The 22,862-nt window shown below is 52.3% G+C and overlaps 1 protein-coding gene across 2 annotated transcripts in view; it reads right to left on the bottom strand.

Moving 5' to 3' along the window:
• NFASC (neurofascin) overlaps positions 1-22,862 on the bottom strand; it is a 68,917-nt gene that overhangs the window by 17,113 nt on the left and 28,942 nt on the right. The window contains exons 11-27 of one of the 2 annotated variants that reach the window (XM_068995858.1): positions 22,478-22,609; positions 22,036-22,179; positions 21,124-21,235; positions 20,860-21,026; positions 20,040-20,187; positions 19,324-19,448; positions 18,541-18,567; positions 17,499-17,600; positions 17,198-17,395; positions 16,110-16,180; positions 14,927-15,149; positions 14,244-14,359; positions 12,987-13,191; positions 11,006-11,128; positions 10,314-10,487; positions 8,245-8,259; positions 703-984 (exon numbers count right to left, since the gene is read on the bottom strand). In XM_068995858.1, coding sequence (XP_068851959.1) covers positions 703-984; positions 8,245-8,259; positions 10,314-10,487; positions 11,006-11,128; positions 12,987-13,191; positions 14,244-14,359; positions 14,927-15,149; positions 16,110-16,180; positions 17,198-17,395; positions 17,499-17,600; positions 18,541-18,567; positions 19,324-19,448; positions 20,040-20,187; positions 20,860-21,026; positions 21,124-21,235; positions 22,036-22,179; positions 22,478-22,609 — 2,364 coding nt within the window. The remainder of the gene's footprint in view (positions 1-702; positions 985-8,244; positions 8,260-10,313; positions 10,488-11,005; positions 11,129-12,986; positions 13,192-14,243; positions 14,360-14,926; positions 15,150-16,109; positions 16,181-17,197; positions 17,396-17,498; positions 17,601-18,540; positions 18,568-19,323; positions 19,449-20,039; positions 20,188-20,859; positions 21,027-21,123; positions 21,236-22,035; positions 22,180-22,477; positions 22,610-22,862) is intronic. The other variant, XM_068995859.1, reaches the window with a different exon arrangement.

Raw genomic sequence — 22,862 nt, 5'->3', positions numbered from 1 at the left:
ACATTTTCCACTATCCCAGGTTGCCCCAAACGCCATCCAAGTTTTTAATCCTGATTTCATTCCCTTTTTGCTTGACTTATTTTTGAACAAACCTAATTATTTATTAACCGTAAATTCCATTATCCCGGTGTTTCGAACCCAGATAAATCCTTCCAGATTTATCCCTAAACCACATCCAGGAGGGAAAATTTCCCCACCAGAGCCGAGTTGGATCCTCCTGATGACACAAGAAGTTTCTCCTGACCTGGGAAACACCTGGCGCAGGGATCGTGCTGGAACTCCCACCCTTCCCCAGCGCTCCCGGGGGCTCCGGCAGCGCAGGGAGCAGCGGGATAAACCCAAGGAGACTCGGATAAATCCTGACAGCTCTCGGTGCTAACAGCTGATGTGCTAAATCCGAGGTGACATCTCCTGCAGGAGCACCAGAACCCGTTTGTAACAGCTCTAAACACCCGATAACACTTTGGGGAATATTTGTAGGATTTTCCACCTCTTCCCGAACCTCATCCAGCATCGCCACACCCTCAGCAGGGCTGAGTTATTCCCTGGTGGCACAGAACCCTCCAAATTCCCGCTTGTACACCCGGATTCCCATCCCAGAGCATGGAAGGGCTCCGATTTTCCCGTTATCCCAAAGAATCAAGGTGGGGAAGGGTCGCAGTCAGGTTAGAGAGGAGTTAGAGGAAAAGGAAAGCTCAGTACCCAACTCGTGCTTGGTCGTGGCTGCCGGAGCCCTCTCGGCAGCGGCGCTGGTGCTGGCGGCGGTGCTGGCGGCGCTGGTGGTGGTGGTTGTTGTGGTGGTGGTTGTTGTGGTGGTTGTGGTGGTTGTGGTGTCGGTGGTGGTTGGGGTGGTTGTAGGGCTGATTGTAGGGCTGATTGTAGGACTGATTGTAGGACTGGTTTCAGGACTGGTTTCAGGACTGGTTTCAGGGCTGGTTTCAGGACTGGTTTCCTCCACTGCGGTTGGAGGCGGCCCAGTTGCCTCTGGGAGAGGGAAACACCGGCTTTGTACCCAAGGTGGTGTCCCCGGGGCTCTGCCCTCCCCAGAGCGGCATGGCATGGAGCAAATCCCGCTGGAAACGCACTGCTGGACCCCTTTTCCTACCCCTGTCCCCATGCAGGGATGGCTTGAGCCCATCCCAGGGGCTGGATCCCACTGGGAACGCCAGACTGAACCCCTTTTCCTCCCCCTTGTCCCCCTGAGCCCATCCCAGGGGCTGGGAGAGGTGCTGGGGCTGCTCCCGTTCCCCCGCTTTGATCCCGATCCCAATCCCAATGCCAGGCCTGAACGAGCTGCTTCTCCTCTGCCTTTTCCCTGCCCATCACCCCTCTGGGATAAACCAGCACGGACAGCCTGGAAAAATGCAGCTGAGGGGACGCACGGGTTTGTCCTCATCCCATTGTCCCACCACATCCCAGGAAAACCAAATGGGATTTAACTCTTGAGGGAAAGGCACTAATCCCATTTGTCGGGCCAGCCGCAATCCCGTTTATCCAGCTGCCCCTGGACTACACCTCCAGCATTTTTCAAGCTGCCAGCTCAGCCTGCAGCTTCCCAGCTTTTTTCCAGCCTGGAGAAGGAGCAGCTTGGGCATGGAGGGGGATTTAGCTCGTGGGGGAGGCAGGGATGGAGCTTTGCCCCTCACAGTTTGCATTTAAGTGAGGGCTTGGAACACCTCCAGCTGTCCTGGGGGATAATTGGGAGCCATTTGTTTGCTGGATTGAGCTGTGATTCCAAGGAAAAGCGGGAATGTGCTCCAAGGAAAGGGGGAAAATGTGTCCTTTAACCCCCACCCTGAGTGGGGTGAGGGTTCCACAGGGAGGGAGGGGGGCACTGGCTTGGGCTGGAATATTCCAGCAGAAAATGCAGCCGGAATTCCGCTCCAAATACCAAAGGTGACTCTGAGGGGACCTCACCCTGGGACACTCAGGTTAAATTATATTTATAATAAATATTCCTGCAGGTCCAGGGATTCCAAATCCCTCTGATGGGCGAAGGAAAGCAGATTTTATAAATATCGCCCCCAAACCACAACAACGCTAGGAAAGCACTTTAAAACCAGTCCCAGGACCAAGCCAGGCTTTTCTTCCCCACCCCCAGTCCGTCCCCAAGGAGAGCCAAGCCCTGAAACCTCCACATCCAAAGGCAGAGAGGGGCAGGAGCTCGCTCAGTCCATCTGAGAGGCGATAAAACCACGGCTACAGCACCAGCCCAGGTCAGGGGTGACCCCAGAGCACCTCCAGGTACTCAAAAACACCAGGCCAGGTCCAAGGGTGCCCCAAGAGCACCCCCAGCTCCTCCAAAAGCCCAACCCAGCTCCAGAGGTGCCCCTAGAGCACCCCAAGGTACTCAAAAACATCAGCCCAGCCCCAGGGGTGCCCCGGGAGCAGCCAAAGTCACCCCAAAACACTGCCCAGCTCCTGGGCTGCCCCCAGAGCACCCCCAGGTACCTCCAAGGGCCCCAGGAGCAGCCACAGTTCCACAAAAACCCCATCCAGACCCAGAGGTGTCCCCAGAGCACCCCCAGCTCCTCAAAAGCACCACCCCAACCACCAAGCCCCAGCCCCAGATGTGCCCCAGGAGCAGCCGCAGTCACCCCAAAACCCCTCCCAGCCCCAGATGTGCCCCAGGAGCAGCCGCAGTCACCCCAAAAACCCCTCCCAGCCCCAGATGTGCCCCAGGAGCAGCCGCAGTCACCCCAAAAACCCGTCCCAGCCCCAGATGTGCCCCAGGAGCAGCCGCAGTCACCCCAAAAACCCCTCCCAGCCCCAGATGTGCCCCAGGAGCAGCCGCAGTCACCCCAAAACCCCTCCCAGCCCCGGAGCGCATCCTCTCCGCGGTGACCCCACAGCGTCCCCATCTCATGCACCCCGAACCGAAGCCCCCCGTGCACAGCCCGGCCCTGCCCCAGCCTGGGGGGTCCAGCCCGGCCAGGGGGTGGTGGCAGGGAGGGGATGCATCCAAAGGCTCGGCTTTGCCCTCGGGGTTCGTGGTGCGGCAAAAAAAAAAGGGATTTTTGCGTTTTGCCCTTCAGGGTTTGTCCCTCCGCTTGTGGGGGAAGGACTTTGCGGGGTCCTGAGGCCGCTAAAAGCTTTTCCTGCACTGGGATTTGTCCTCATCCATCTCCGCTGATTCCTGGCGGGTTTTTGGGGTTAAGAGATTGGTGTCGCCGGGTTAATGTCCCCATTAACGGGATGGAGCCGCGCCAGAGGCTGGGAACAATCAAACAGCGCCGGAGCCATCAGCTAATGCAGGCTCGGCATTCCCATGGGAATCCCGGCTCCCCGCGGAGGAAAACGAGACCCCAAAAGGCACAAAGTGACTTTGGGAAAGGCAGGAGCCGGCGGAAAACGTCGCCCGGCTTTCCAGCTTCCACCAGGGCTCTCCCAGAGCCTCTCAGGAGCAGGAGAAACTCAGCTTTAATGCTGCTCCGGAGCTGAGATGGGAAGAGATTATCTGGGATAAATCCCAGCCTCGCTGTCCCCGGTGCGGGAGCGCAGGGGAAGCTGCAGCCCCCAAACCCTCCGGGATGAGCTGACAGCGATTCCAGGCGGGATTTGCCCTCCCTGCCCCACTTCCCTGGCTCTGGGGGAGGCGATTCCCGGGAGCGGAGCCGTCACTTCCCATCAGGATAACGCGGGCTGGCTCCCGAGGAGATCCAGGAGGGGATGGCGGGGATAAAAATCATCCTGGCAGGAGCAGGGCCAGGTGAAGAGTGGGATGGGGTGAGCTGGAAAACTCGGGGAGGGGAGGATGGGAATGCGGCCCCCACGGAGAGGGAGGGGTGGGATTTAATCCTAAAGGATGAAAAGCTCCGGCCTCGCTGGGGTTTAAATACGGAATGGATGCGGGAGGAGAGCTCAGCTGGGAGATTTGGGGCGGGGGAGAGATCAGGGACGTTTGCTGGGCTTTGAAATCCATCCCCTAATGAGAGCTGGGAGGGGATCCCAGGGATCTCAGGGATCCCAGGGATCCGATATTCCCAAAGAAAAGGCACCCGAGCACTGAGAGTCCCTTCTCGGGGTTCCCGGGGTCCCCTCTCGGTGCTGCCAGCAGTGACGAAGATCCCAAAGGGAGACGGGAGAGCCAGGCTGGCATTCCCAGCACTTCGGAAAGTGCAGAAATCCCATCCATCCTCCTAAAAACGGCCGCGGTGCTCCAGCCACGACGTTCCCGAGCTTTGAGGAGCAGCTGTTTTCCTGCATTCCCAGAGCTTGGACAGAAGTTTGGGGACAGCGCAGGGCACCCGGAATTTGTGGGATGGGGGGAAAATCCCCCTTATCCGAAAGACAGCTGCCGCTTTCCCCATGCCAGGGAGGAACAGCACCTGGAAATTGCTCCAAGCAGGAAGAAATCACCCGGGAAATTCGGACTAAAAACCAATTCCCAGCTCTTTATCCCATTTGAGCCGAGCCCTTCTTCCCGGAAAGAGCCGAAGGAGCACTCAGCTCCTTAATTGCCTCCCTTTCAAGGCTTTTTCTGCCTCCAAGTTCCATTATTCCCTCTCAGGGAAGGATGGAGCTCTGATGATGGATTGAGGAAGCAGCAATTAATAATTTCACTAATGAGAGATGCTGAGCTCTTCGCTGTCTCGCCAGCCAGGAGTGGAGCAATAAAAAAAAGAGTACAAACCTCTCACAAAAACCTGCTTGAAGCTCAGATTAGGGGGGAAAAAAACCCCAAAGAGGGAGAATCCTAAAAGAAAAATGGGATTTTTTAAGGGAAGATCTAAAGAAAAGACAAATCCTGCTCGGAGTGGGATAATTCAGTGAAAAGTGGCATTTTTGGGGAAAAATTCAGGAAACAATCCCAATCTCTGCTGCTTTTTAATTATTTAGAGGTGCTTTTAATGTGTTGTTGGGCTGTGGCAGCAGCTTTCCCTGGGGTGTGCCTACCAAATCATGAGGCTTGGAGAAATTGGGATGAATTTTTCATGATTTTTGATGATCGGGCCGAGGACTCTTGCAGAGATTTATTTTTAATTCTCCCGGTTTTTACCAACAGGATGGAATTGGGAAGTCTGGGCCATGAAATTCTCCAAATCTGATGTGGAAAGAGAAGAAATTGGAGAAGAGGAGGGGGTGACGGAGCAGAAAGAGAGGGCTCAGCAATTCCCTCCATTTCTAAAGCGAAAAATGGGATTTTTCTCCTCAAATTCCCATTCATGGACAGAGAAAAGTCAGGTTTTTCCCTCCGAGCCTAAATCCAATTTCTTTATGGTCCCTGATGAAGTTTTTCCATACAGATGGAAAATCAAAACTCCAGTTTGGGGATATTTTTCCTCACTCAGAGCATAAACAAAATCCCTTTTTAATCTTCTCCTTTCCCAAATCCCCTCTCCCATTGTCCAAAGCCTGGCTTAGGAAAGGTGAAGCCTTTCCTAAGGGAAAATCCCTGCACTTCACTTCGATTCCATCACCTGCTCCAGTTCCTCCCAGCCCTGACCCCGCCTGTGTCAGGTCATCCCTGGAAAAGGAACCTTTTCATTCCCTGTCAGTGCCAGCTGTGGCAAGGAGAGTTTTCCTGCAAATCAAGGAATTTATGGAATCGCTGTTGATTCCATAAAAAAGCGCCCGGTCTGGGTCAGCCAGAGGAGATGGGAAAGGTCAGAGAGCATTTCCTGGGATTTGATGGGAAGAGAAACATCCTCTGGAGCCAGACTCTGCTCAAACCGTGGCCTGAGGAGAAATGAGATCCAGCTCCGGAGTGGGACTGGCATGGGAGAGGGATTTTCCCATGCCCTGAGTCCTCTCCTGGAGCCTGGAATGGGGAGGAAGATGAGGCAGCAATTCCCGACCTCCAGCTCCACTCTCCAAATCTCAGCTCTCTTCCAGCTCTTCCCAAAATGTTATTTCTCCTTTTGGAAAGGGGAAAATGAAGGGATGGGCTCTGGATAATTGGAGGATTATCCCTGAAATCCCAAATAGTTCCAGTGGGGCAAGAAATGAAGGCAGGAATGATTCGGGGCTGGGAGGATGAAGAGATCGGGCTGTGATTCCAGAGTTCAGCAGGACCCTCTGAAAGCAGAAAAGAGCTTGAAGTGATCCCGATCCACAAAGAAAATCCGGATTCTGGTGGATGAGCCAAACCCTGGATGGAGAAGGAGCTGGAGGAGAGGGCGCTCCCAGTCCCAAGGTTTTTCATGTGCATTTTCAGGGATTTATATGTTCATTTTCAGGATTTTTATGCTCGTTCCCAGGATTTTTCAGTGGATTTTCGGGTCCCCACCACCTAGACCTGACCAATCTGTTATCCCACGTTTTTTGGGGGGGAATAGGGAGGAAGAGAAAAAGACAGGAAGGAGAAAGATCAGGAAGAGGGGGGAAAATAAAAGCAAAATAATATCAGGAAGAGACATCCCTGCAACAAAATCCACGGAAAAGGAACATCCCTGGGGCAGGAAAGCGAATCCTACAGGTGCAGAGAGCAGATCCTGCACTTGTATCCCTCGGGAAAAGCCTTCCCTGGGAAGCTGTTCCTGCTCGGAATGTGCAGAGGCAAAGCAGGACCTGTTGGGAGCCCTCGGTGCAGGGCATCGGGAACTGCTGCTGCTCCCAAAAAGCTTTTTTGGGATGAGTTTGGGGCTGGCTGCACCCCCTGGCTCGGCCATTGCCGGGTTCCTGAGCTGGGAAAAGGCTCTCCCGCCACTGGAATGTGGGAAATGCGCGTTGGGTGTGGAAAATCAGGATTTTCCAAGTCTGTGAGAGGTTGGGAATCCTTCGCTGGGTGACCCGGAATGGCGTTGGGGCGTTGCAGGATCGGGTTTTCCATGGAAGCGGCAGGAGGAGGAGCTGTCCCTGGTGCTGGAAAAGGTCTCTCCCTGCTCCCAGGTTTTTGGGAATAGCGAGGAGGGCAAAGCCAGCAGAAGGCTCCATGCAGAACATGCACAGCTGAGGCCCCGAATTCCCGCTCAACCCTTCCAATGGACACCGGGAATGGGAGGAATCTCCTGCAACAAAGCCCTGGGAGAGCCACAGGGAATTCTGGGCGCATCCTAAAAATCTCCCCAATCTCCGGCTGCGATCCCACAGGTCCTGGAAGGGCCCCACGGAGCCAGAAATGGTCTGTGTTTTGTAGGGTGGGGGTGGTGAGGGTTAAAAAGGGAGAGCGGCTCGTGCAGAGCTGGGGTTAAAATCCTCTGGGAGAGGGGGAAAAGCTCCTTAATAGGGGGAAAAAAAGCTTTAATAGGGAAAAACTCTCCTTAATAAGGAAAAATATCTCTATAGTAGGGAAAACCCCCCTCATTAATAGGGAAAAAAACCCCATTAATAGGGAAAAACCCCCCTCTTTGATAGGGAAAAAATCCCCACTTTAATAGGGAAAAAACCCCGACATTAACAGGGAAAAAACCCCTCATTAATAGGGAAAAACCCCCCATTAATAGGGAAAAAACCCCCCTCCTTAACAGGGAAAAAAACCCCTCATTAATAGGGAAAAAAATCCCTCATTAATAGGGAAGCACCCCTAATTAATAGGGGAAAAACCCTCTTTAATGGGGAAAACCCTTTTTAGTAGGGAAAAAACCCCTGTGTCATAGGGGAAAAAAATTCTTAAATAGGGAAAAACTTCTCGAATAGGGTAAAGACCGCTCTATAATGGGAAAAAATCCTGCTTTAACACGGAGAAAAAAACCTCTTTAATAGGGAGGAAAAACCTCTTAAATAGGGAAAAAGACCCCCTCTTTAACAGGGAAAAACCTCATCTTTAATAGGGCAAAAAGAGTCTTTAAAAAGGAAAAAAAAAGTCTTTAGTAGGGGAAAAAAGTCTTTAATAGGGGAAAAAACCTGTCTTTAATAGGGAAAAACTCTTTAATAGGGGAAAACCCCCATCTTTAATAGGGAAATAAACACTTTTTACTAGGGAAAAAACCCTCTATAAGAGGGAAAAATCCCCCTCTTTAATAGGGGAATAAAACCTCTTCAAATAGGAAAAAAACCCCTCTTTAATAGGGAATAAACCCCATTTTAATGGGATCTCGACTCTCCTTTGGGCTCGCCCAGTGCGTGGCCACCGCGGTTTGGTTTTCACGAGATTTGTTTTGCCCAGCTTTTAAGCCCGGCTTAGAGACCTTTTAATCTTCGCCTGCCCCGCTGCGGGGCCGCCCTGGTCCCCTCACGCCTGGAATGATTGAAATGCCCAATTGGCGTGGCCATTGGAAGGGTTTTAACGAACTTTTCTGCTTAATTGGCAGCTTAATTGGAAAGCTCCGTTGCCCCCATGCCGGTTACCTCCGGGTACGGTACCTGGGCTTGGCGTGGCTTCGGAGGCAGCGCCGGGGACAGAGAGAGGGGAGGGAAAAAAACCAGGAAAACGGGAGAGAAAGAGGGAAGAGAAAAACACAGGAATTTATCAAACCACCCCAAGGCGCCGCTGGCACAATCGGAGTCACCGGAGAGCAGAGAGAGAGGGGGAAAATGGGATTAAATCCAACCTGGAATTTGGGAATCCGTGATAAACCCCGCCAGGATCCAGGTTAAACACCCGGGAGGTGCCAGAGGTGCCATTGAGGTGACAGTGGTGTCGTTAAGCCGAGTATTTAAGCGGCTGTTTAGGTCTAATCCCAACAAAAACTGGTTTTGACACCAAATTTCGCCTCGATTTTTCCTTTCTCGTGTGGGGATTGGATTTAAACGCCGCATCCGAAGGAGTCTGGCGAGCAGAAAACCTCCTCCTGAGGCGTTAATGGGCTTAATTTCCTTAATCTGCTTCTTTTCCTTAACTTCCAACCTTAAATTCCAGTCTTTCCCGCAGCTTGGCAGGAGGTGCCATCAAAGTGAGCAAAACTCACCTATTTTGTGTTGTACCTCGTGTTTGGAGGGCAGATTTCTGGGATTTAGCTGGAAATTACTTTAATTTTCTTTTTTTTTGCGGTTTCAAGGCCAAACTTTGTCTTGTTTTGCCACATCCTCACCCCAAACCCCACAGAGGGGGTTCCTTACCTTGTCCAGCAGCTTCGGGCACCCCCTGCTAATTGCTGATATAAATCAATTAGCATTGACACACCACGAGGTGGTCCTGGCTCTTATCTCTCCATTATCAGTGTCCAGAAACGGAGAAAATTGGGTGTGAACCAGCCAAAAATATTCCATTTTCAGCTTCAATCCAACCCCTGAGCTCTCACAATTCCTTTTTACAGCAATTCCAGGCCCCTCTGGTGTTTTCCTTGGCTGTTTTCTTCCCCCCATCCAATAAATTTTGCTGGATCCCACCCCAGGGGTGTCGGGAATGGTTTTATTCCCACTGGACCCAAGCAGGAATCGCTTTCCCCACTCAGAGCCATTATCTGGGATGGGGGGATGGAGGGAAGGAAACAAAAACCCCATTAAATCCCAGCTCTAACTCAATCCCAGCTCTGTCAGCCAAGCCTAAAGAGGGGGAAGAGCCGCCCTTGGTTCCCTTAGGGCTCCAGAACTTCCACTTAAATTTGATGGATGTTCCACAGCGGGAATTTTATCTGATTACGGGGCTGAGATTGGGGCTCTGGAGGTTTGTAGGGTCGGGTGATGGCCATGGGGTGACAGGGAGGTGGCACCGAGGTCCCTGCACACAAAAATCCCCCGAATCTGCCCCTGTTAAGCTCGCACAGAGGAGCAAATCGGAGCTTCACCCTCAGCACGAGGAGAGCGAGATCCCAAAATCATGGAATGGCTGGGGTTGGAAAGGACCTTAAACCTCATCCAGTCCCACCCAGGGACAATTCCACAATCCCAGGTGGCTCCAAGCTCACTCCCAGGGATGGAGGAGCATCCACAACCTCTCTGTGCCAGCGCTTCCAAACCCTCTGAGTGAGGAATTCCTTCCTGAATCCCATCTAATCCTGCCCTCTTTTGGTAAAAAAACACAAATTCGTTCCATTTCCTCCTGCTCCAGGGCACACGAGGAATGTCCCTCCCTTGGGGACAGCCACGAGGTTCCCTGGAGCACAGGAAGGTCCCCAGGTCACCTCAGCTGGGTTTTTTTCTGCAGCATTTGGCCACCTCCACCTCTGCAGGAAAATCCGTGCAGCCATCGCTGCCCTGCACTCCTGGTTCTTGGGATTCCCTGATTCCATTTTTGGGCTGTTCCATGGCCTGCCACGATGCCATTTTTGGGCTGTGCCATGGCCTGCCACGATGCCATTTTTGGCTGTTCCATGGCCTGCCACGATGCCATTTGTGGGTTTGCCATGGCCTGCCATGATGCCATTTTTGGGCTGTTCCATGGCCTGCCACGATGCCATTTTTGGGTTTGCCATGGTCTGCCATGATGCCATTTTTGGGTTTGACACATCCTGTCACCCCGTCCCCTCAGCAGAGCTGGGTGCTGCCCTTACCTTCATCCAGCAGCGCCGGCGACTCCTCCGTCAGGGCCTCTCCCTCTCCCACCTGGGTGCGGGCGCGGAGCACGAAGCGATAGCGGGAGATGGGGTCTGACCTCTGCAGGGTGAACCTCGTCTGGTTGGGGGACAGGTTCTCCACCACCGTCCGGCCCATCCGTGACCCGTTAACTGCGGAGGGAAGGCAGGAAAGGCTGGGCTCAGCCTGGGATCAGGAATTCCTGGGGTCTCCAGCTCATCCTTCAGCCCCTGGAGGATCTGTGGGGTCACAGTGGGGTCACTGTGGGGCTCAGAGCTGTTGCTGCTCTTGAACACGCTCGTTTTGGGGCACTTGGGGACAGCCTGGCCAGGGACCTGCTGGGGGGACATTCAGGTGGGCAGAGAAGGCTCAGGGACGTTCAGGCTCTGGGTATCACCTCACCCAAATTGTGTTGGGATGAGCACAAAAACACCTCAGGCTGCACCTAAAATCTTCCAAAATCCAAGATCCAGCTGATTTTCCCTCCAAAATTGATTCTGGGGAGCTGCTGAGCCCCCACCACCCCCCCTGCAGATGTCCAGGACCCCTCCTAACACCAGTTTTGCCCACCATGGAAGTCTCCAGTTCCTCATGGATCTCCCTGCCCTGGGAAAAAGCAGGAAGGGAAGAATTCCCTGATTGATCACCGCGAGGAGAACGTGGGACGTACAGGGCTTGTATTGGAGGGTGTATCCCGTGATGACCCCGTTGGGATGCTCAGGGTGATCCCACTCCAGGTTGATGATTTCCAGGTTGGGCTGCCGGATCCGCAGGTACCTGGGGGAGCTGGGCACTTGGAGGGGAGCGGGAACGAGAGGGGAGAGAGGAGAGAACATGCACAGGGTAACGAACCTGGCGCTGCTGCACCCGCCACGGGCTGGACTCCAAAACAGACACACCCCAAGTGGATCACACAAGGATTTATCCTAAAAACCAGGAGCCTGATGGGAATTTTCAGCGGGGAGGAAAAACAGAGCAGCTCTGGTGCAATCCCAATCCCGCAGGATCCTCCAGCAAGGCCACGGAAGCAGAGCTGGGATGCAACTCCAGCCGCGCTTCTCCTGCTGGACCCAAATGTCGTGGTCTTCCTTACACCCCCTCCCATCCCAAGGTTTTCACCCCAAAAATTTCTCTCTTAGAACCATCAAAAGTATCCCAAAAACGTCTTTTCACTCCTGCCCCATTTCGGAGTCTTGGACCCAAATTTCACAGCTCTCCTTACCCCCCTCCCATCCATCCCAATGTTTTGAACCCCAAAATTTCTCTCTTAGAAGAACAAGAAGTATCCCAGAGTCTTCTCTTAACTCCAGCCCCACTTCTCCTCTTGGAGCCAAATTTCCTGACCTTCTTTAGACCCCCCACCCATCCCAATCTTTTCATCCCAAAGATTCCTCTCTTAGAACCCCCAAAAGTGGCTTCTCTTATCCCAAAGAATCGCTGGGAAATGGAATTCCAGAGATCTCCCACAGGGAGCTGCTGCCCACTGCTCCTCACCCTAAGGAATATTTGGGATTATCACTACTGAAGGAAGGAAGGAAGGGAAGAATTATCCGGCCTGGAGTTAAATTATTTTCCTGATTTCCTCCTAATTGCGGTGTCTTAACCGGGGGAAGAGAGATCGGAGAGCTCGGGGTTTATTTTTAGTTGTTCAGGATATCCTTCAGCCTCCTCAATGTCAGTTTGGGTCGATAAAAGGGCTTGGTGGTGTAGGAAAAATAAAAATCCACATTTTCTGTGTGATAAGAGTAAAATCCACCGTAATTATTAATTAATGCCACCCACACGTCTTTATTGTCACCCCAAATGTCCAAAGCCACCCCAAATCCCCCAGAAACGGGGTCAAGGTGCCCCTGCCTGCAAAACCTACAGGAATTGAAGCCCTTCTTCAGAAACAACCTCAATTATCCACAGAATAATAATTAATCCTTAAAAAACGGGGATTTTTTTCCAAGGAATTGCGAAGGAAGAGGCAGCACTGAGAGATGCCAAGATGGGGCGGAGAGGAAGAGAAAAGAGGGGACCCCAAAATATTTTGAGACAAGATTTGCAAATCTTTTCTTGCGTTTTTGCGACCTTGTGTGCCCGAATCCCCTCCTGCGCTGTAGGAAAAGTCACTTCCAGCCTCTGGAATTGCAGCTCCAACACAGAATTATCGGCGTGTCTATAAATAGCTCCTGTGCCAGCGACAAAATTAAACCCTCGAGTTCATCCTTGACACAAGAACGAGGTGCTCTTGCCTCAAAAGCCTGGCAGAGGAATCAGGAATGTCCTTCCTGAAGGTCCTGGGAAGGTTTTCCTGCCTTTTCCAGGATGGATCCATCCACATCCCCAAACCACGGCTTGGGGACATTTGCAGCTCGGGCAGCAAATCAAGGGCATGGAGCTGTGCCCAGGAAAGGCTTTTGCAAATATTTCTCCTGCTCAGCCCAAAATCTTCTTGGCCGAGGCGTCCAGAGCACCTGAATTCTGGGAATTTTGGGAATGCCGATGGGGTCAGGAGCCAACTCCAGGTGTGGCTTCAGTGATGTCACCGCCAGCGACGGCGCCTGGGTGAAGCTCAGCTAAAATCTCTCCCCGGCCGTGGCTCAGCTCCCTGGAGCTGCTCCACCTAAACCTTTCCCAGCAGGAAAAAATTCCCTGTGGGAACATACCTCCTTCAGGGGTGGGGAATTCCTTCATTTCGCTGCGGGGCCCGTCCCCTCGGCCGTTGGTGACCACCATCTCCAGCTTGTAGTTGCTGTAAGGGAACAGCCGGGACACGGTGCCCCGGTTGCGGTCTCCAGGAAAACTCACAAACTGCCGTTTTTTGGAGACCCACAGGTTCTTCAGCAAGCTGCTGTCTCTCCAGAAATAGGCCTTCAAGAAACACGCAGGCCAGGTGAAGCTTTTTCCCGTTTAACCGCGTTTTTTTGGGATTTTTAGACATTAAAAAGCAGAGTTTTGCCTTTAAGAGCGGCTTAAGGCTGTGGAAGTTTTTAGGGGAATTAGTGAAGCTCCACGAGGGAAATCGGGGGTGTTACCTGAGGAAGAGGCTGAGCAGGGGGTTAAGAGCTTCCCAAAACCACTGAGCTCGGACTAAAGCTGTTCCTAATTGCCAAGAATTAAAAACCGAGTGGTTCTGCCTTTCCACTCGGGGTAGCGGTGGACAAGGAAAGGTGGGACACACCCAGGCACAAAAAAAGTGCCTAAATTTAGGAAATCTCCTATTGAAACCCTCCACTGCAAATCCTATTTCGTGGAGAAATAAGAATCCTTTCAGAAAATCCCCCAGAATTGGGAAAAGGAGAGCGAGCCAACAATCGGATTCGGAATTCTGGGATTCTTTGCTGGACACGAGGTTTTGGGAATGTTTTAACACCGAGGGAAGGGCCCTGCTCAGGGTTTGGCTTGGTTTGAACGGCTCCATCCTCTGTGCATCAGCAGCAAACATTAAATACTAAATATAAGCCTGGAAAGACCTGGAAAAACCCAGATCCATGCTGGCTTTAGTGCCCAGTTAGTCCCGACCGTGGGTTTAGGCTTTGCAGGGGTTGTTGGTCAGTAAAAACCGCTGTCGATATTTTGGGGATGACACAAAATCTGACCGGGTTGGGGTCATTCCCTCAGAGCCTCCATGGGCAGGGCCATCCCAATCCCTCCCTGTTTTCTTGGAGCATCCCAAATCCTGCAGCCAAGCCCGAAGGAAGCAACAGGAGACGTCCCCAACCCCATCCTGACACCCCGAAGAGCAAATCCTTGGTGCTGCCTCACATCCAAAGGTTCCTGGTGACCACAGGGAAGTTTTCTGTCATCCCCACATGCAGCAGCTCCATCCCTGGGAGCCAGCTGGGAATTTTAGGAGGTTTAGCTGGGTTAATGGTCAGTGCCGGGGCGGGGATTTGGGATTGGGGAATTCGGGATTTGCTCACTCTGTACTCCTTGAGCTGTCCCTGGATGGTGTCCAGGTGCACCCGGGTCCAGGTCAGAGATATGGCGGTGCTGTTTAAGACTCTGATCCTGACATCCGTGGGTGCAGCCTTGGGATCTGGACGGGCAGGGATAAAGCAGAGTGGTCTTTAGGAACCTGGAATTACCCTGGAGCTCGGATGGACGGGCAGATGGACACACAGGCACCCCTGGCCGTGCTTCTCCCATCACAAATCCCGTGAGCAGCAGCCCCACGATGGCTCCGCCCTCTTCCATGGGAAGAAAATAAATCCAATTTCACTCCTCTGGCCATCAGGAGAACATTCCTGATCCAGCTAAAAGCAGGAATTCCTGCAGCAGGGAAGGGCTCTGGCTCAGCTCCCTCTCCAGGTGAAGGATCCCAGCACATCCAACCCTTTCCTGCCTCACCTGGCCCAAAGTTGGACCCCAAAGTTCCAAAAGCCACCTCATTTCCTTATTTTTAGTTGGAATTGTCCATCATCCCAGCTGGCCTTGGGCAGGGACACCTTCCACTCTCCAGGTCTTCCAAGCCTTGTCCAACCTGAAACCGGATTTTTGTCCCAAATCCCGCAGTGCCCCGCCCATATTCTGGACACAGGAGCCGCCCAGGTGCCCTGGCATGGGATCATCCCTGAAATCCCACCTGCGGCTGAGGAATACTCACAATCCTCCCCGGAATATCCGATGTAGGTTTCAGGCTCCGGGGCTCTGCCGAAGTCGTTCTCGGCCTGCACCTTGATCTCGTAGGGGACGTAGATGGGGGTGTTCCACACCACGTGCCGGGCGCTCCGCACGGTCTCGTTGTACCAACTCCCGCGCGGGTCCCGCCGCCGCCACCTCACGATGTACCTGAGGTTGGGCCCATAAGCCTGAGTTGCATTCAGAGGCTTCGGTGGAGCGAAACAGAGAAGGGAAAGTGAGAAGGAGAAAAAAAACCAATTGGATTTCTCCTCTGTGGAGATCCAAAAGTTCTGCTCAGCACTTGGGGTCTCATTTCAGGCTCCATCAGCGAATCCCAAAGGAGAGCAAGGTTCTGTTCCCAAGGAGAGGCAGAACGAGTTCGTGTCCTCCAGAGCCATGGCAGGACCAGGGCATTTTATTCACAGAATCCAGGATTTTATTCCTGGAATGGTTTGGGTTGAAAGGGATTTAAATTCCAAGCCTCTTCAATGAGCAGGGCCATTTCCACTAGCTCAGATTCCTCATCTATATATTACATAAAATAAATCAAATACGTACCTAATGTAGAATTATAAAAGAAATATTCCGTATCTATTATCCCCATAGTCCCGGCTCTATTCCTGCTGCCATTCCAACCCTCCTCTCAGCTCATCCCTGATTTGTGGCTGACACCTGCTGGTGCAAGAAGCAAAGCAGGAGATGCTCCATAAATCCTCAAGGAATCGACTCTCGGAGCATCCTCTGGAAGCTCAGTCTGGAATCCGGTGTCTTTGGGTGTCACATCCTTAACTTACTTTATTTTTCATTTTCTGAATTATTCTTTTTATCACAGACCTTGCTCTAGGCACTAAACCCGGCCTTTTTCTGGTGTCTTCTAATTTCATCATGGAATGGTTTGGGTTGGAAGGGACCTGAAGTCCCATCCCATCCCACCCCTGCCATGGGCAGGGACACCTTCCACCATCCCAGGTTGCTCTAATCTGGCCTTGGACACTTCCAGGGATGGAGCAGCCACAGATCCTCTGGGAATTCCATCCCAGCTCCTCCCCACCCTCTCAGGGAGGAATTCCTTCCCAATATCCCGTCTATCCCTGCCCTGTCTCACTTTGAACCCATTCCCCCTCATCATCCAACTCCATCCCAAAAGGCATCCAAGAAGAACTCACAGTCCACGTTATCTCCATGTTGTTTTTCTGGGTCCCTGCCCCTTGAACTCCTGTTGGATTTATTTCAGGACCTGAAATTCACATTGAAAACCAAAATAAAAAGAATTTTTCAGTGTCGAAAAACGACCGCTGAGCGCTTAAAACCCCGCAAGCCAAAAGTCCTTCCAAGGCAGAAGTTAATGGCCTGATTTTTCCAGAAGTTCCCATTCAGGTTAACAGGACACGAGACTCCCAGTCCTCTGGAAAACCAGGCCATTTATTTAGGAGGCTCTTTTTTGTTCCCTAAATGTCCTAAATCTTTGAAAGGGAACCATTGTGGAGGGAGCAGAGCTTGTCGCTTCGAGCCTCAAACACGGCGGGCACTGTTGGGAGCCAACACTAGATGCCAGCAGATCCTGCAGAAATCTCCCTGGAATGGGTAAAGAAAGAAATGCAGCAGAACTGCTGAGATTCCTGTGAATTCCTCGGGTGGAATTTTCCCAAATATTCTCCCACAAAGCACTGGGCAGACAAATTCAAGCCCCGAGTCTTGGTTATGGATTGGAGCTCGTTTCATTCCTTTATCATGGAATTTGGGTGGGAAGGGATCTCACAATCACCCAATCCCACCTCCTGCCGTGGGCAGGGACACCTTACCCTATCCCAGGCTGTTGCAAGTCCCGTCCAACCCGGCTGGGGACAATTCCAGGGATAGGACAGCCATGGTTTTTTTGGATAACCTGTGCCAGGACCTGCCCACCCCCACAGCACCGATCAGCTTTAACAGTGGACAGTAATTAATAGTTGCACTTGAGTCTGATTTTCCTACAGATTTCTGAGCTTCCCATAGTCTGAAAGGACTGAAAAAATTCCTTTAGGAATCTTCCCTTTAAGGAAAAGAAGGAAAACCAAGTTTTCCTTTAACGAACAAGTGACTTTTGCATAAATCTCTGATTTTTGCTGCTCTGAAAGACATCACCCACAGGCGTGAGAATTCCATACAGAAAATTCCACCGCAGCCTGTGCCAACCTATTTCTGGGATCGAGGAAGAGCCTCCATGGAGAGTGATGGATTCCAAGGACAAAAAGACTGGGAAGAAAGGACTCACGTGCCCCGTTGGTCTGGTAGCGCTCGGAGGGCACGCTGGGCACGCTGCTGCCCACGTCGTTGACGGCGATCACCCGGAACTGGTAATTCACGTACGGAGAGAGCCTCAGCACGGCCGAGTTGATGCTCCCGGGATACCTGGAGTGGTTGTGCCACACTCCCGGCTGGAAGCGGTCCTCCTCAAACTGGACAATGTAGTCTGGGAAGAGCGGGGAGAGGTGGGTGAAGGGTTTGGATGGGAAGGGATTTTCTGTCACTGGGAAGGAGGAGGGGGACAGGGATTTTGGGGACAGGGGACAGACCTGTGATGGGGCTGTTGTTGTCATCGCCAGGGATCCACGTCAGCCGCACGCTCCTTTCGGCCAGGTCTGTCAGCTCCAAGTCCCGGGGCTGGTCAGGTCGTTCTGTTGGAATGGGATAAATGAGTCTGGAATTGTCCCAGGAGCGAGTCCCAGTTCCCATCACCTCTCCCAGCCCCGTGGCAGGACGTATTCCAGGGCACAATCCACGTCCTGCAGCTCTTTGGGGGATCACGGTGATTTTAAAATATAAATGTGGTTGTTTCTGACTGTGCCCTGCCTGGAAATCCTGCCTTTCCCAGGAAAAATCCTGCCTTTCCCAAAAAAATACCTGGTGGGGGAAGCACCAGGTGCTGGTTTAGGGGGATTTGTGACCTTACAGAGGGAAATGCAAATGAACAGCGGGGAAAGGACACAAAACCTCAATGGAAACATAAATTTGTTAGAAACTGCCCAGGCACAATTCTGGTTTCTTCATCTGGTCACAAGAACCAGCCCATGCAATAAAAGGAACAAATTCCAAGTCAAAATTAAGGGATTCAAGCCAATCCTGGTTCTCTCCTCCCATCAGGAGCTCATCATTTTCAAGTACAGAAAAAGTGATTCCTGCACTCAGGAACTGCCACCACGGGACACAAAACATGGTGGCACAGGACGTCTCTACCCATCTGGATGGGCTTTCAAGGACAGCTTGGACAGGACTTGAAAAAATCAGCTCCTTCAAGGACAACTCAGGCAGGACTTGGAGCTTCAGCTCCTTCAAGGACAACTCGGGCAGGACTTGGAGTTTTATCTCCTTCGAGGACAACTCAGGCAGGACTTGGAGCTTCAGCTCCTTCAAGGACAACTCGGGCAGGACTTGGAACTTCAGCTCCTTCAAGGACAACTCGGGCAGGACTTGGAGTTTTATCTCCTTCAAGGACATCTTGGAAGCATCAACACCCAATTTTTCCAGCTGCCACCCTCTTCTCACGGAGTTTTTGTTGCGGGAAAACCAAAACCAAGGTGGAAAATAAAAGGAAGGCGAGGAACGAGTGACGATTACCTTTGGTAAAATCTCTCAAGCGATTAGCTGCAAGGTAAGACAGTGCTTGTTAACCGGGTTAGTTTAAGCTTGGGTGGCCAAAGGAGCACCTGGCAAACATAAAAGTTCCACATTTCAGCGGGAATTGATCCGGTTTGGGAAGCAGAGCAGGAATATCCATCCCCCAGAGAGCTCCATGCTCTATCCACACTTGTAGTTGATAGCAAAAGGGAAATATCAGCCTGATGTAGGGTTAATGAGCCATTAGGGGGAAGGAGGGGAAATAAATCAAGCTCAGGGGAATTATTTGGGATTTGGGATTCCTATTCCAGCTGCGGAGGGGCACTGGCAGGTTGTGGCATTCCCAGGAGTCTGAGGTGGCCAGAGGATGATAAATCCCTGTTTGCCAAGCAGAGCTTGCAGTGGCACAAATGGGGAATGGGGTGAAGTTTGTTCCTCCCTGTGCTGCAAAGGGGACACACGAAGGGGCCAGGACCAACCCCAATCCCATTGCTCAGCACCCCAACACCCCACTAAATTCACTCCCAAATTTCGGACTGTTCTCATGGAGCTTCAACATCCACCTGGGGATATTTTGGGTTGTGTGCAAGAACAATTCGTTTCTATTTTTTGCTCTCTAATCTTTCTTTGACACCACCTCAGTGCCAACCCCTGCTCTGCCAGCACCTCCCCGAGCATCCAGGGAACAATCCTGGAGCCCGGACCCCCCTTCCAGCCTGACCTCGAGGTTGGGGTGTCCTGCTCAAAGCCAAGCACTCAGCTGTGGGGTCAGGAGGACTTTACCCAGCACGGTGAGATAGGCCTTGGCCGAGTCCTTGTCCAGCTCTGTGCTGGCCACGCATGTGTAATCACCCTGGTCCTTCTCAGCCACGCCAAAGATTGTCAGACCATCCTCTTCCTTCTTCATCCTTCAAGGAAACAACATCCCAAAACTCTGCCCCAACATATTCAGGAAGCAGCGTTGGGGGCTGGATATTCCCTGACAGAATCCAGCTGGAAACCCAACCAGAGCAGGAGAACGTCTCTGGTCTGGAGGTTTTATCAGCTAAGGATGTGCTGGGTTATTCTGGGAAAGCTCATTTCCTAAGGAATCACATGCCCTGGGGTGTATCTGGGGAATAATCACATTTTTAGGACAACAGCCAACCCTGGGCTTGTGCCCTGGGATCAGATCACAAGAAAGGGGAGTCAGGTATGGAAAGGAAATTAAAGCTGCGCCAGGCACAGCAGAGGAACATTAATTTTGGAGAGGCTCGTTATGAACTCCCAGGTTTTATCAAGATGTCTTAAAATACCCGGGAATAAAACCTGCAGCAAAATCAGGATTTACTGATAAATCAGCTGGAATTGCTGGAGGGAGCTGGCGAGATTAAAAGTGTCAAAAACATCAAATGTTGCTTAGGTGGGAACACAATATTTATCCCTGGGGACTCTTGGAATGTTCTGCTAAAAATCCAACAATCCTGGGAGAGAAACCCATGGAATTTTTGGGCACAGACCTGTTCCCCAGGAACAGGGGAGCATCGTCCTTGAGCCAGGTGACCGTGAGCCGGAGCGTGGGGTCGTGCTTGACGCGGCAGTGGAGCCGGGGCATGGTGCCCCGCTTGACCACCAGGTCCTCGGGTCCCCTCACAATCCTGGTGGGGTCTGTATGGGGTCACAAGCAAAAGGTCACACCCCAAACTCCTCAGGTTCTCTCACAACCTTGAGAGGGTCTGCAAGAGGTCAAGGGTTATGCCCCAAACTCCTTGGGTCCCCTCATGATCCTAGTGGGGTCTGCACAGGGTCACAAAGGGTCATGCCCCAAAACGCTGGGTCTTGGCTCAGGGACTCAGCGGAGAGTGGGGTTTCGTGGGAAGGACGAGTGGGGTGTTTGTCCAGCTTTGAACAAATACATTAATTTAATAAGTCACCAATTCGTGCTGAGTTTTTAAAAAAAACAAGCCATTTTTTTGGAGTCAGCAGCCAGATTTGCTGAGCGGGGTAAAAACAATCCTGAAAAGGTTTTTCTGCCCTCAGCTAACCCTGAGGAACACTCGGGGTCGGTGTTTGCGTTGCTGACGGCATCTCCCAGCCCAACAACCACCCCAAACCCTTCCACGATCCCCAGCCCTGGTTCTTCCCAACATTAAAATGGAATCTCCTCCATTTTCAGACTCCCAGCTCCGACCTGCTGGAAGATCAGATCCCCTACAGCCAACCCCCTTCACCTCAAGGATTATTCCTGCTGCAACTTCCAGAAGATACAAGATTTTAACCTCGACTATTCCTACTGCAACTTCCAGAAAGTCCAAGATTTTAGCCCCTTCATGGCCCTACCTTTGACCTCCAGGCGGACCTGGGCCTCAGCTTTCCCCAGGATGCTGGTGGCCACACAGGTGTAGATTCCCTGGTCCTCCTTCCGAGCCATGAACATCTCCAAGCTCCCGTTCTCGTGGGCTTTGTAGTTGCCTCCATCCAGCGTGTTCCCCTGGCCGTTCTTAAACCTCCCAACACCACAAAGTACTGTTGGAAGGGAAGGAAAAGCAGGAAACCCCCCTTTCCCACCCCTCAGGATGGAGCAGGATGGGATTTTGCTCTTACCAGCGCAGGGTGGGGATGGGGGACCCGAAGAAAGGACAATCCAAGCGGGTCCTGTTGTTCTGGATCACCTTGATCAGCTGGTAACGGGGGCCCAGCATCTGGGGGGCAACATCTGCCAACAGCCAAAATTCCAGCCATGGAGGAGAAAAAATGGACTCTGCTCCTCCTTTCCAGCCCTTTCACCCATTTTCCTGGGGTTTTTTGGTTCATTTTTCCTACTGGCACTTTCAAAACCCAGTAGAGCTTCTCCATTCCCGCCCACCTCCCCTTCCCTCTCCATCCAGACTCATTTTATGACTCATATCCCTGGATTTGCTCAGCCTTTGCCTGGCTTGAATCCATGGCAATGGATTCCTGCTCCAAAGCCTGGGTGCCTTTGTGCATTCCCTCAGAGCAGCAAACAGGAAAACCCACGGAAAACTTCTGCAGGGAAAAAGGGGCAGGGAAAACCAGGAAGAGTGACTTTTACACGGGAATATGGTAATAGGATAAAGGGGAATGATTTTAAACTAAAATAGGAGAGTTTAGATGGGATATTGGGAAGGAAGTCCTGGCTGTGAGGGTGGGAAGGGGCTGGGATGGAATTCCCAGAGAAACCATGGCTGCCCCACCCCTGGAAGTGTCCAAGGCCAGGCTGGCATAACCTGGGATGGTGGAAGGTTCTAGCCCACATCCAAGAGGGTGGAATTTTAGATGAATCCCAGAATCAAACAGGTTGGAAAAAGGTTGGAAAAGACCTTTAAGATCATCGAGTCCAACCTACAACCCAACACCACTTTGTCAGCTGGACTATGGCACATCCAGCCTTTTGAGCTGAGCTTTGAGCTGAGCTTGAAGGTCCTTTCCAACCCAAGCCATCCTTGGATTCCATGGAAATTGGAGCTTTGGATGCTCCCATTAGCTCAGGCTCACCCAGCACGCTGACGAAGGCGTTGGCCAGCAGGTAGCCGTGCTCGTTGGACGCGTTGCACTGGTACACGGCGCTGCTGCCGATCTGCGTGTCCCGGAACACGATGGTGTCCCCGGCCACCTCCCTGCTCGGGTTGGGAGGAGACGCTTCAAAACAGGGAGAGCTCCTTAAATTCGATTCCAAGGGAAAATCCACCCCATAATATCATGGAGCACCTTCCCAGCTCAGCCCAGTTCAAACCTGGCCATGGTGCGTGAGCTCCACAGCCACAACTGGGAGCCACTGGGTGAACTGGGCTCATCCCAGACAAGTTGAGGGTTCATGTGGATGCTGCACCCCACCAGCAGCTCTGGCTGGTGCTCAGCCAGGAGATCCTTGGCTGGGGTTTTGGTGGGATTTTGGCTGGGATTTTGGAGAAGCAGGCCCAGTCTGTCCCACACTCACCTTCAATGGGCTCTCCGTTCACCAGCCACTGGATGGATGGTTTGGGGTTCCCGTTGGCCCGGCACACGAGCCTGCCATCCTCGCCGGGGGCCAGGATCAGGTTCTCCGGCTCATCCAGCCAGTAGGGAGCAGCTGGAAAACAGCCCCACCCCAGTGACCCAGGGACAGCAGCACCACCCCCAAAATCTCCCTCCAACGCTCCCTGCGGGAGGAAGGCAACGGAAACTCCAAGCGGGTTTCCCGGAAGGTGGGGAGGCCCCTTTCCCTCTCCTTGGCCACACAAACCCACCACCATTGCTATCAGTGAGATCCCGTCTCCCGCTGCTTTTGGGGCCGTTTGAAGAAGATTTAAAATGAAAAAGGGAGGATTTAGATGGGATATCGG

The sequence above is a fragment of the Aphelocoma coerulescens genome, chromosome 26, assembly GCF_041296385.1.
Source record: "Aphelocoma coerulescens isolate FSJ_1873_10779 chromosome 26, UR_Acoe_1.0, whole genome shotgun sequence".
Lineage (NCBI taxonomy): Eukaryota > Metazoa > Chordata > Aves > Passeriformes > Corvidae > Aphelocoma > Aphelocoma coerulescens.
This window is presented reverse-complemented; position numbering and strand designations above follow the sequence as displayed.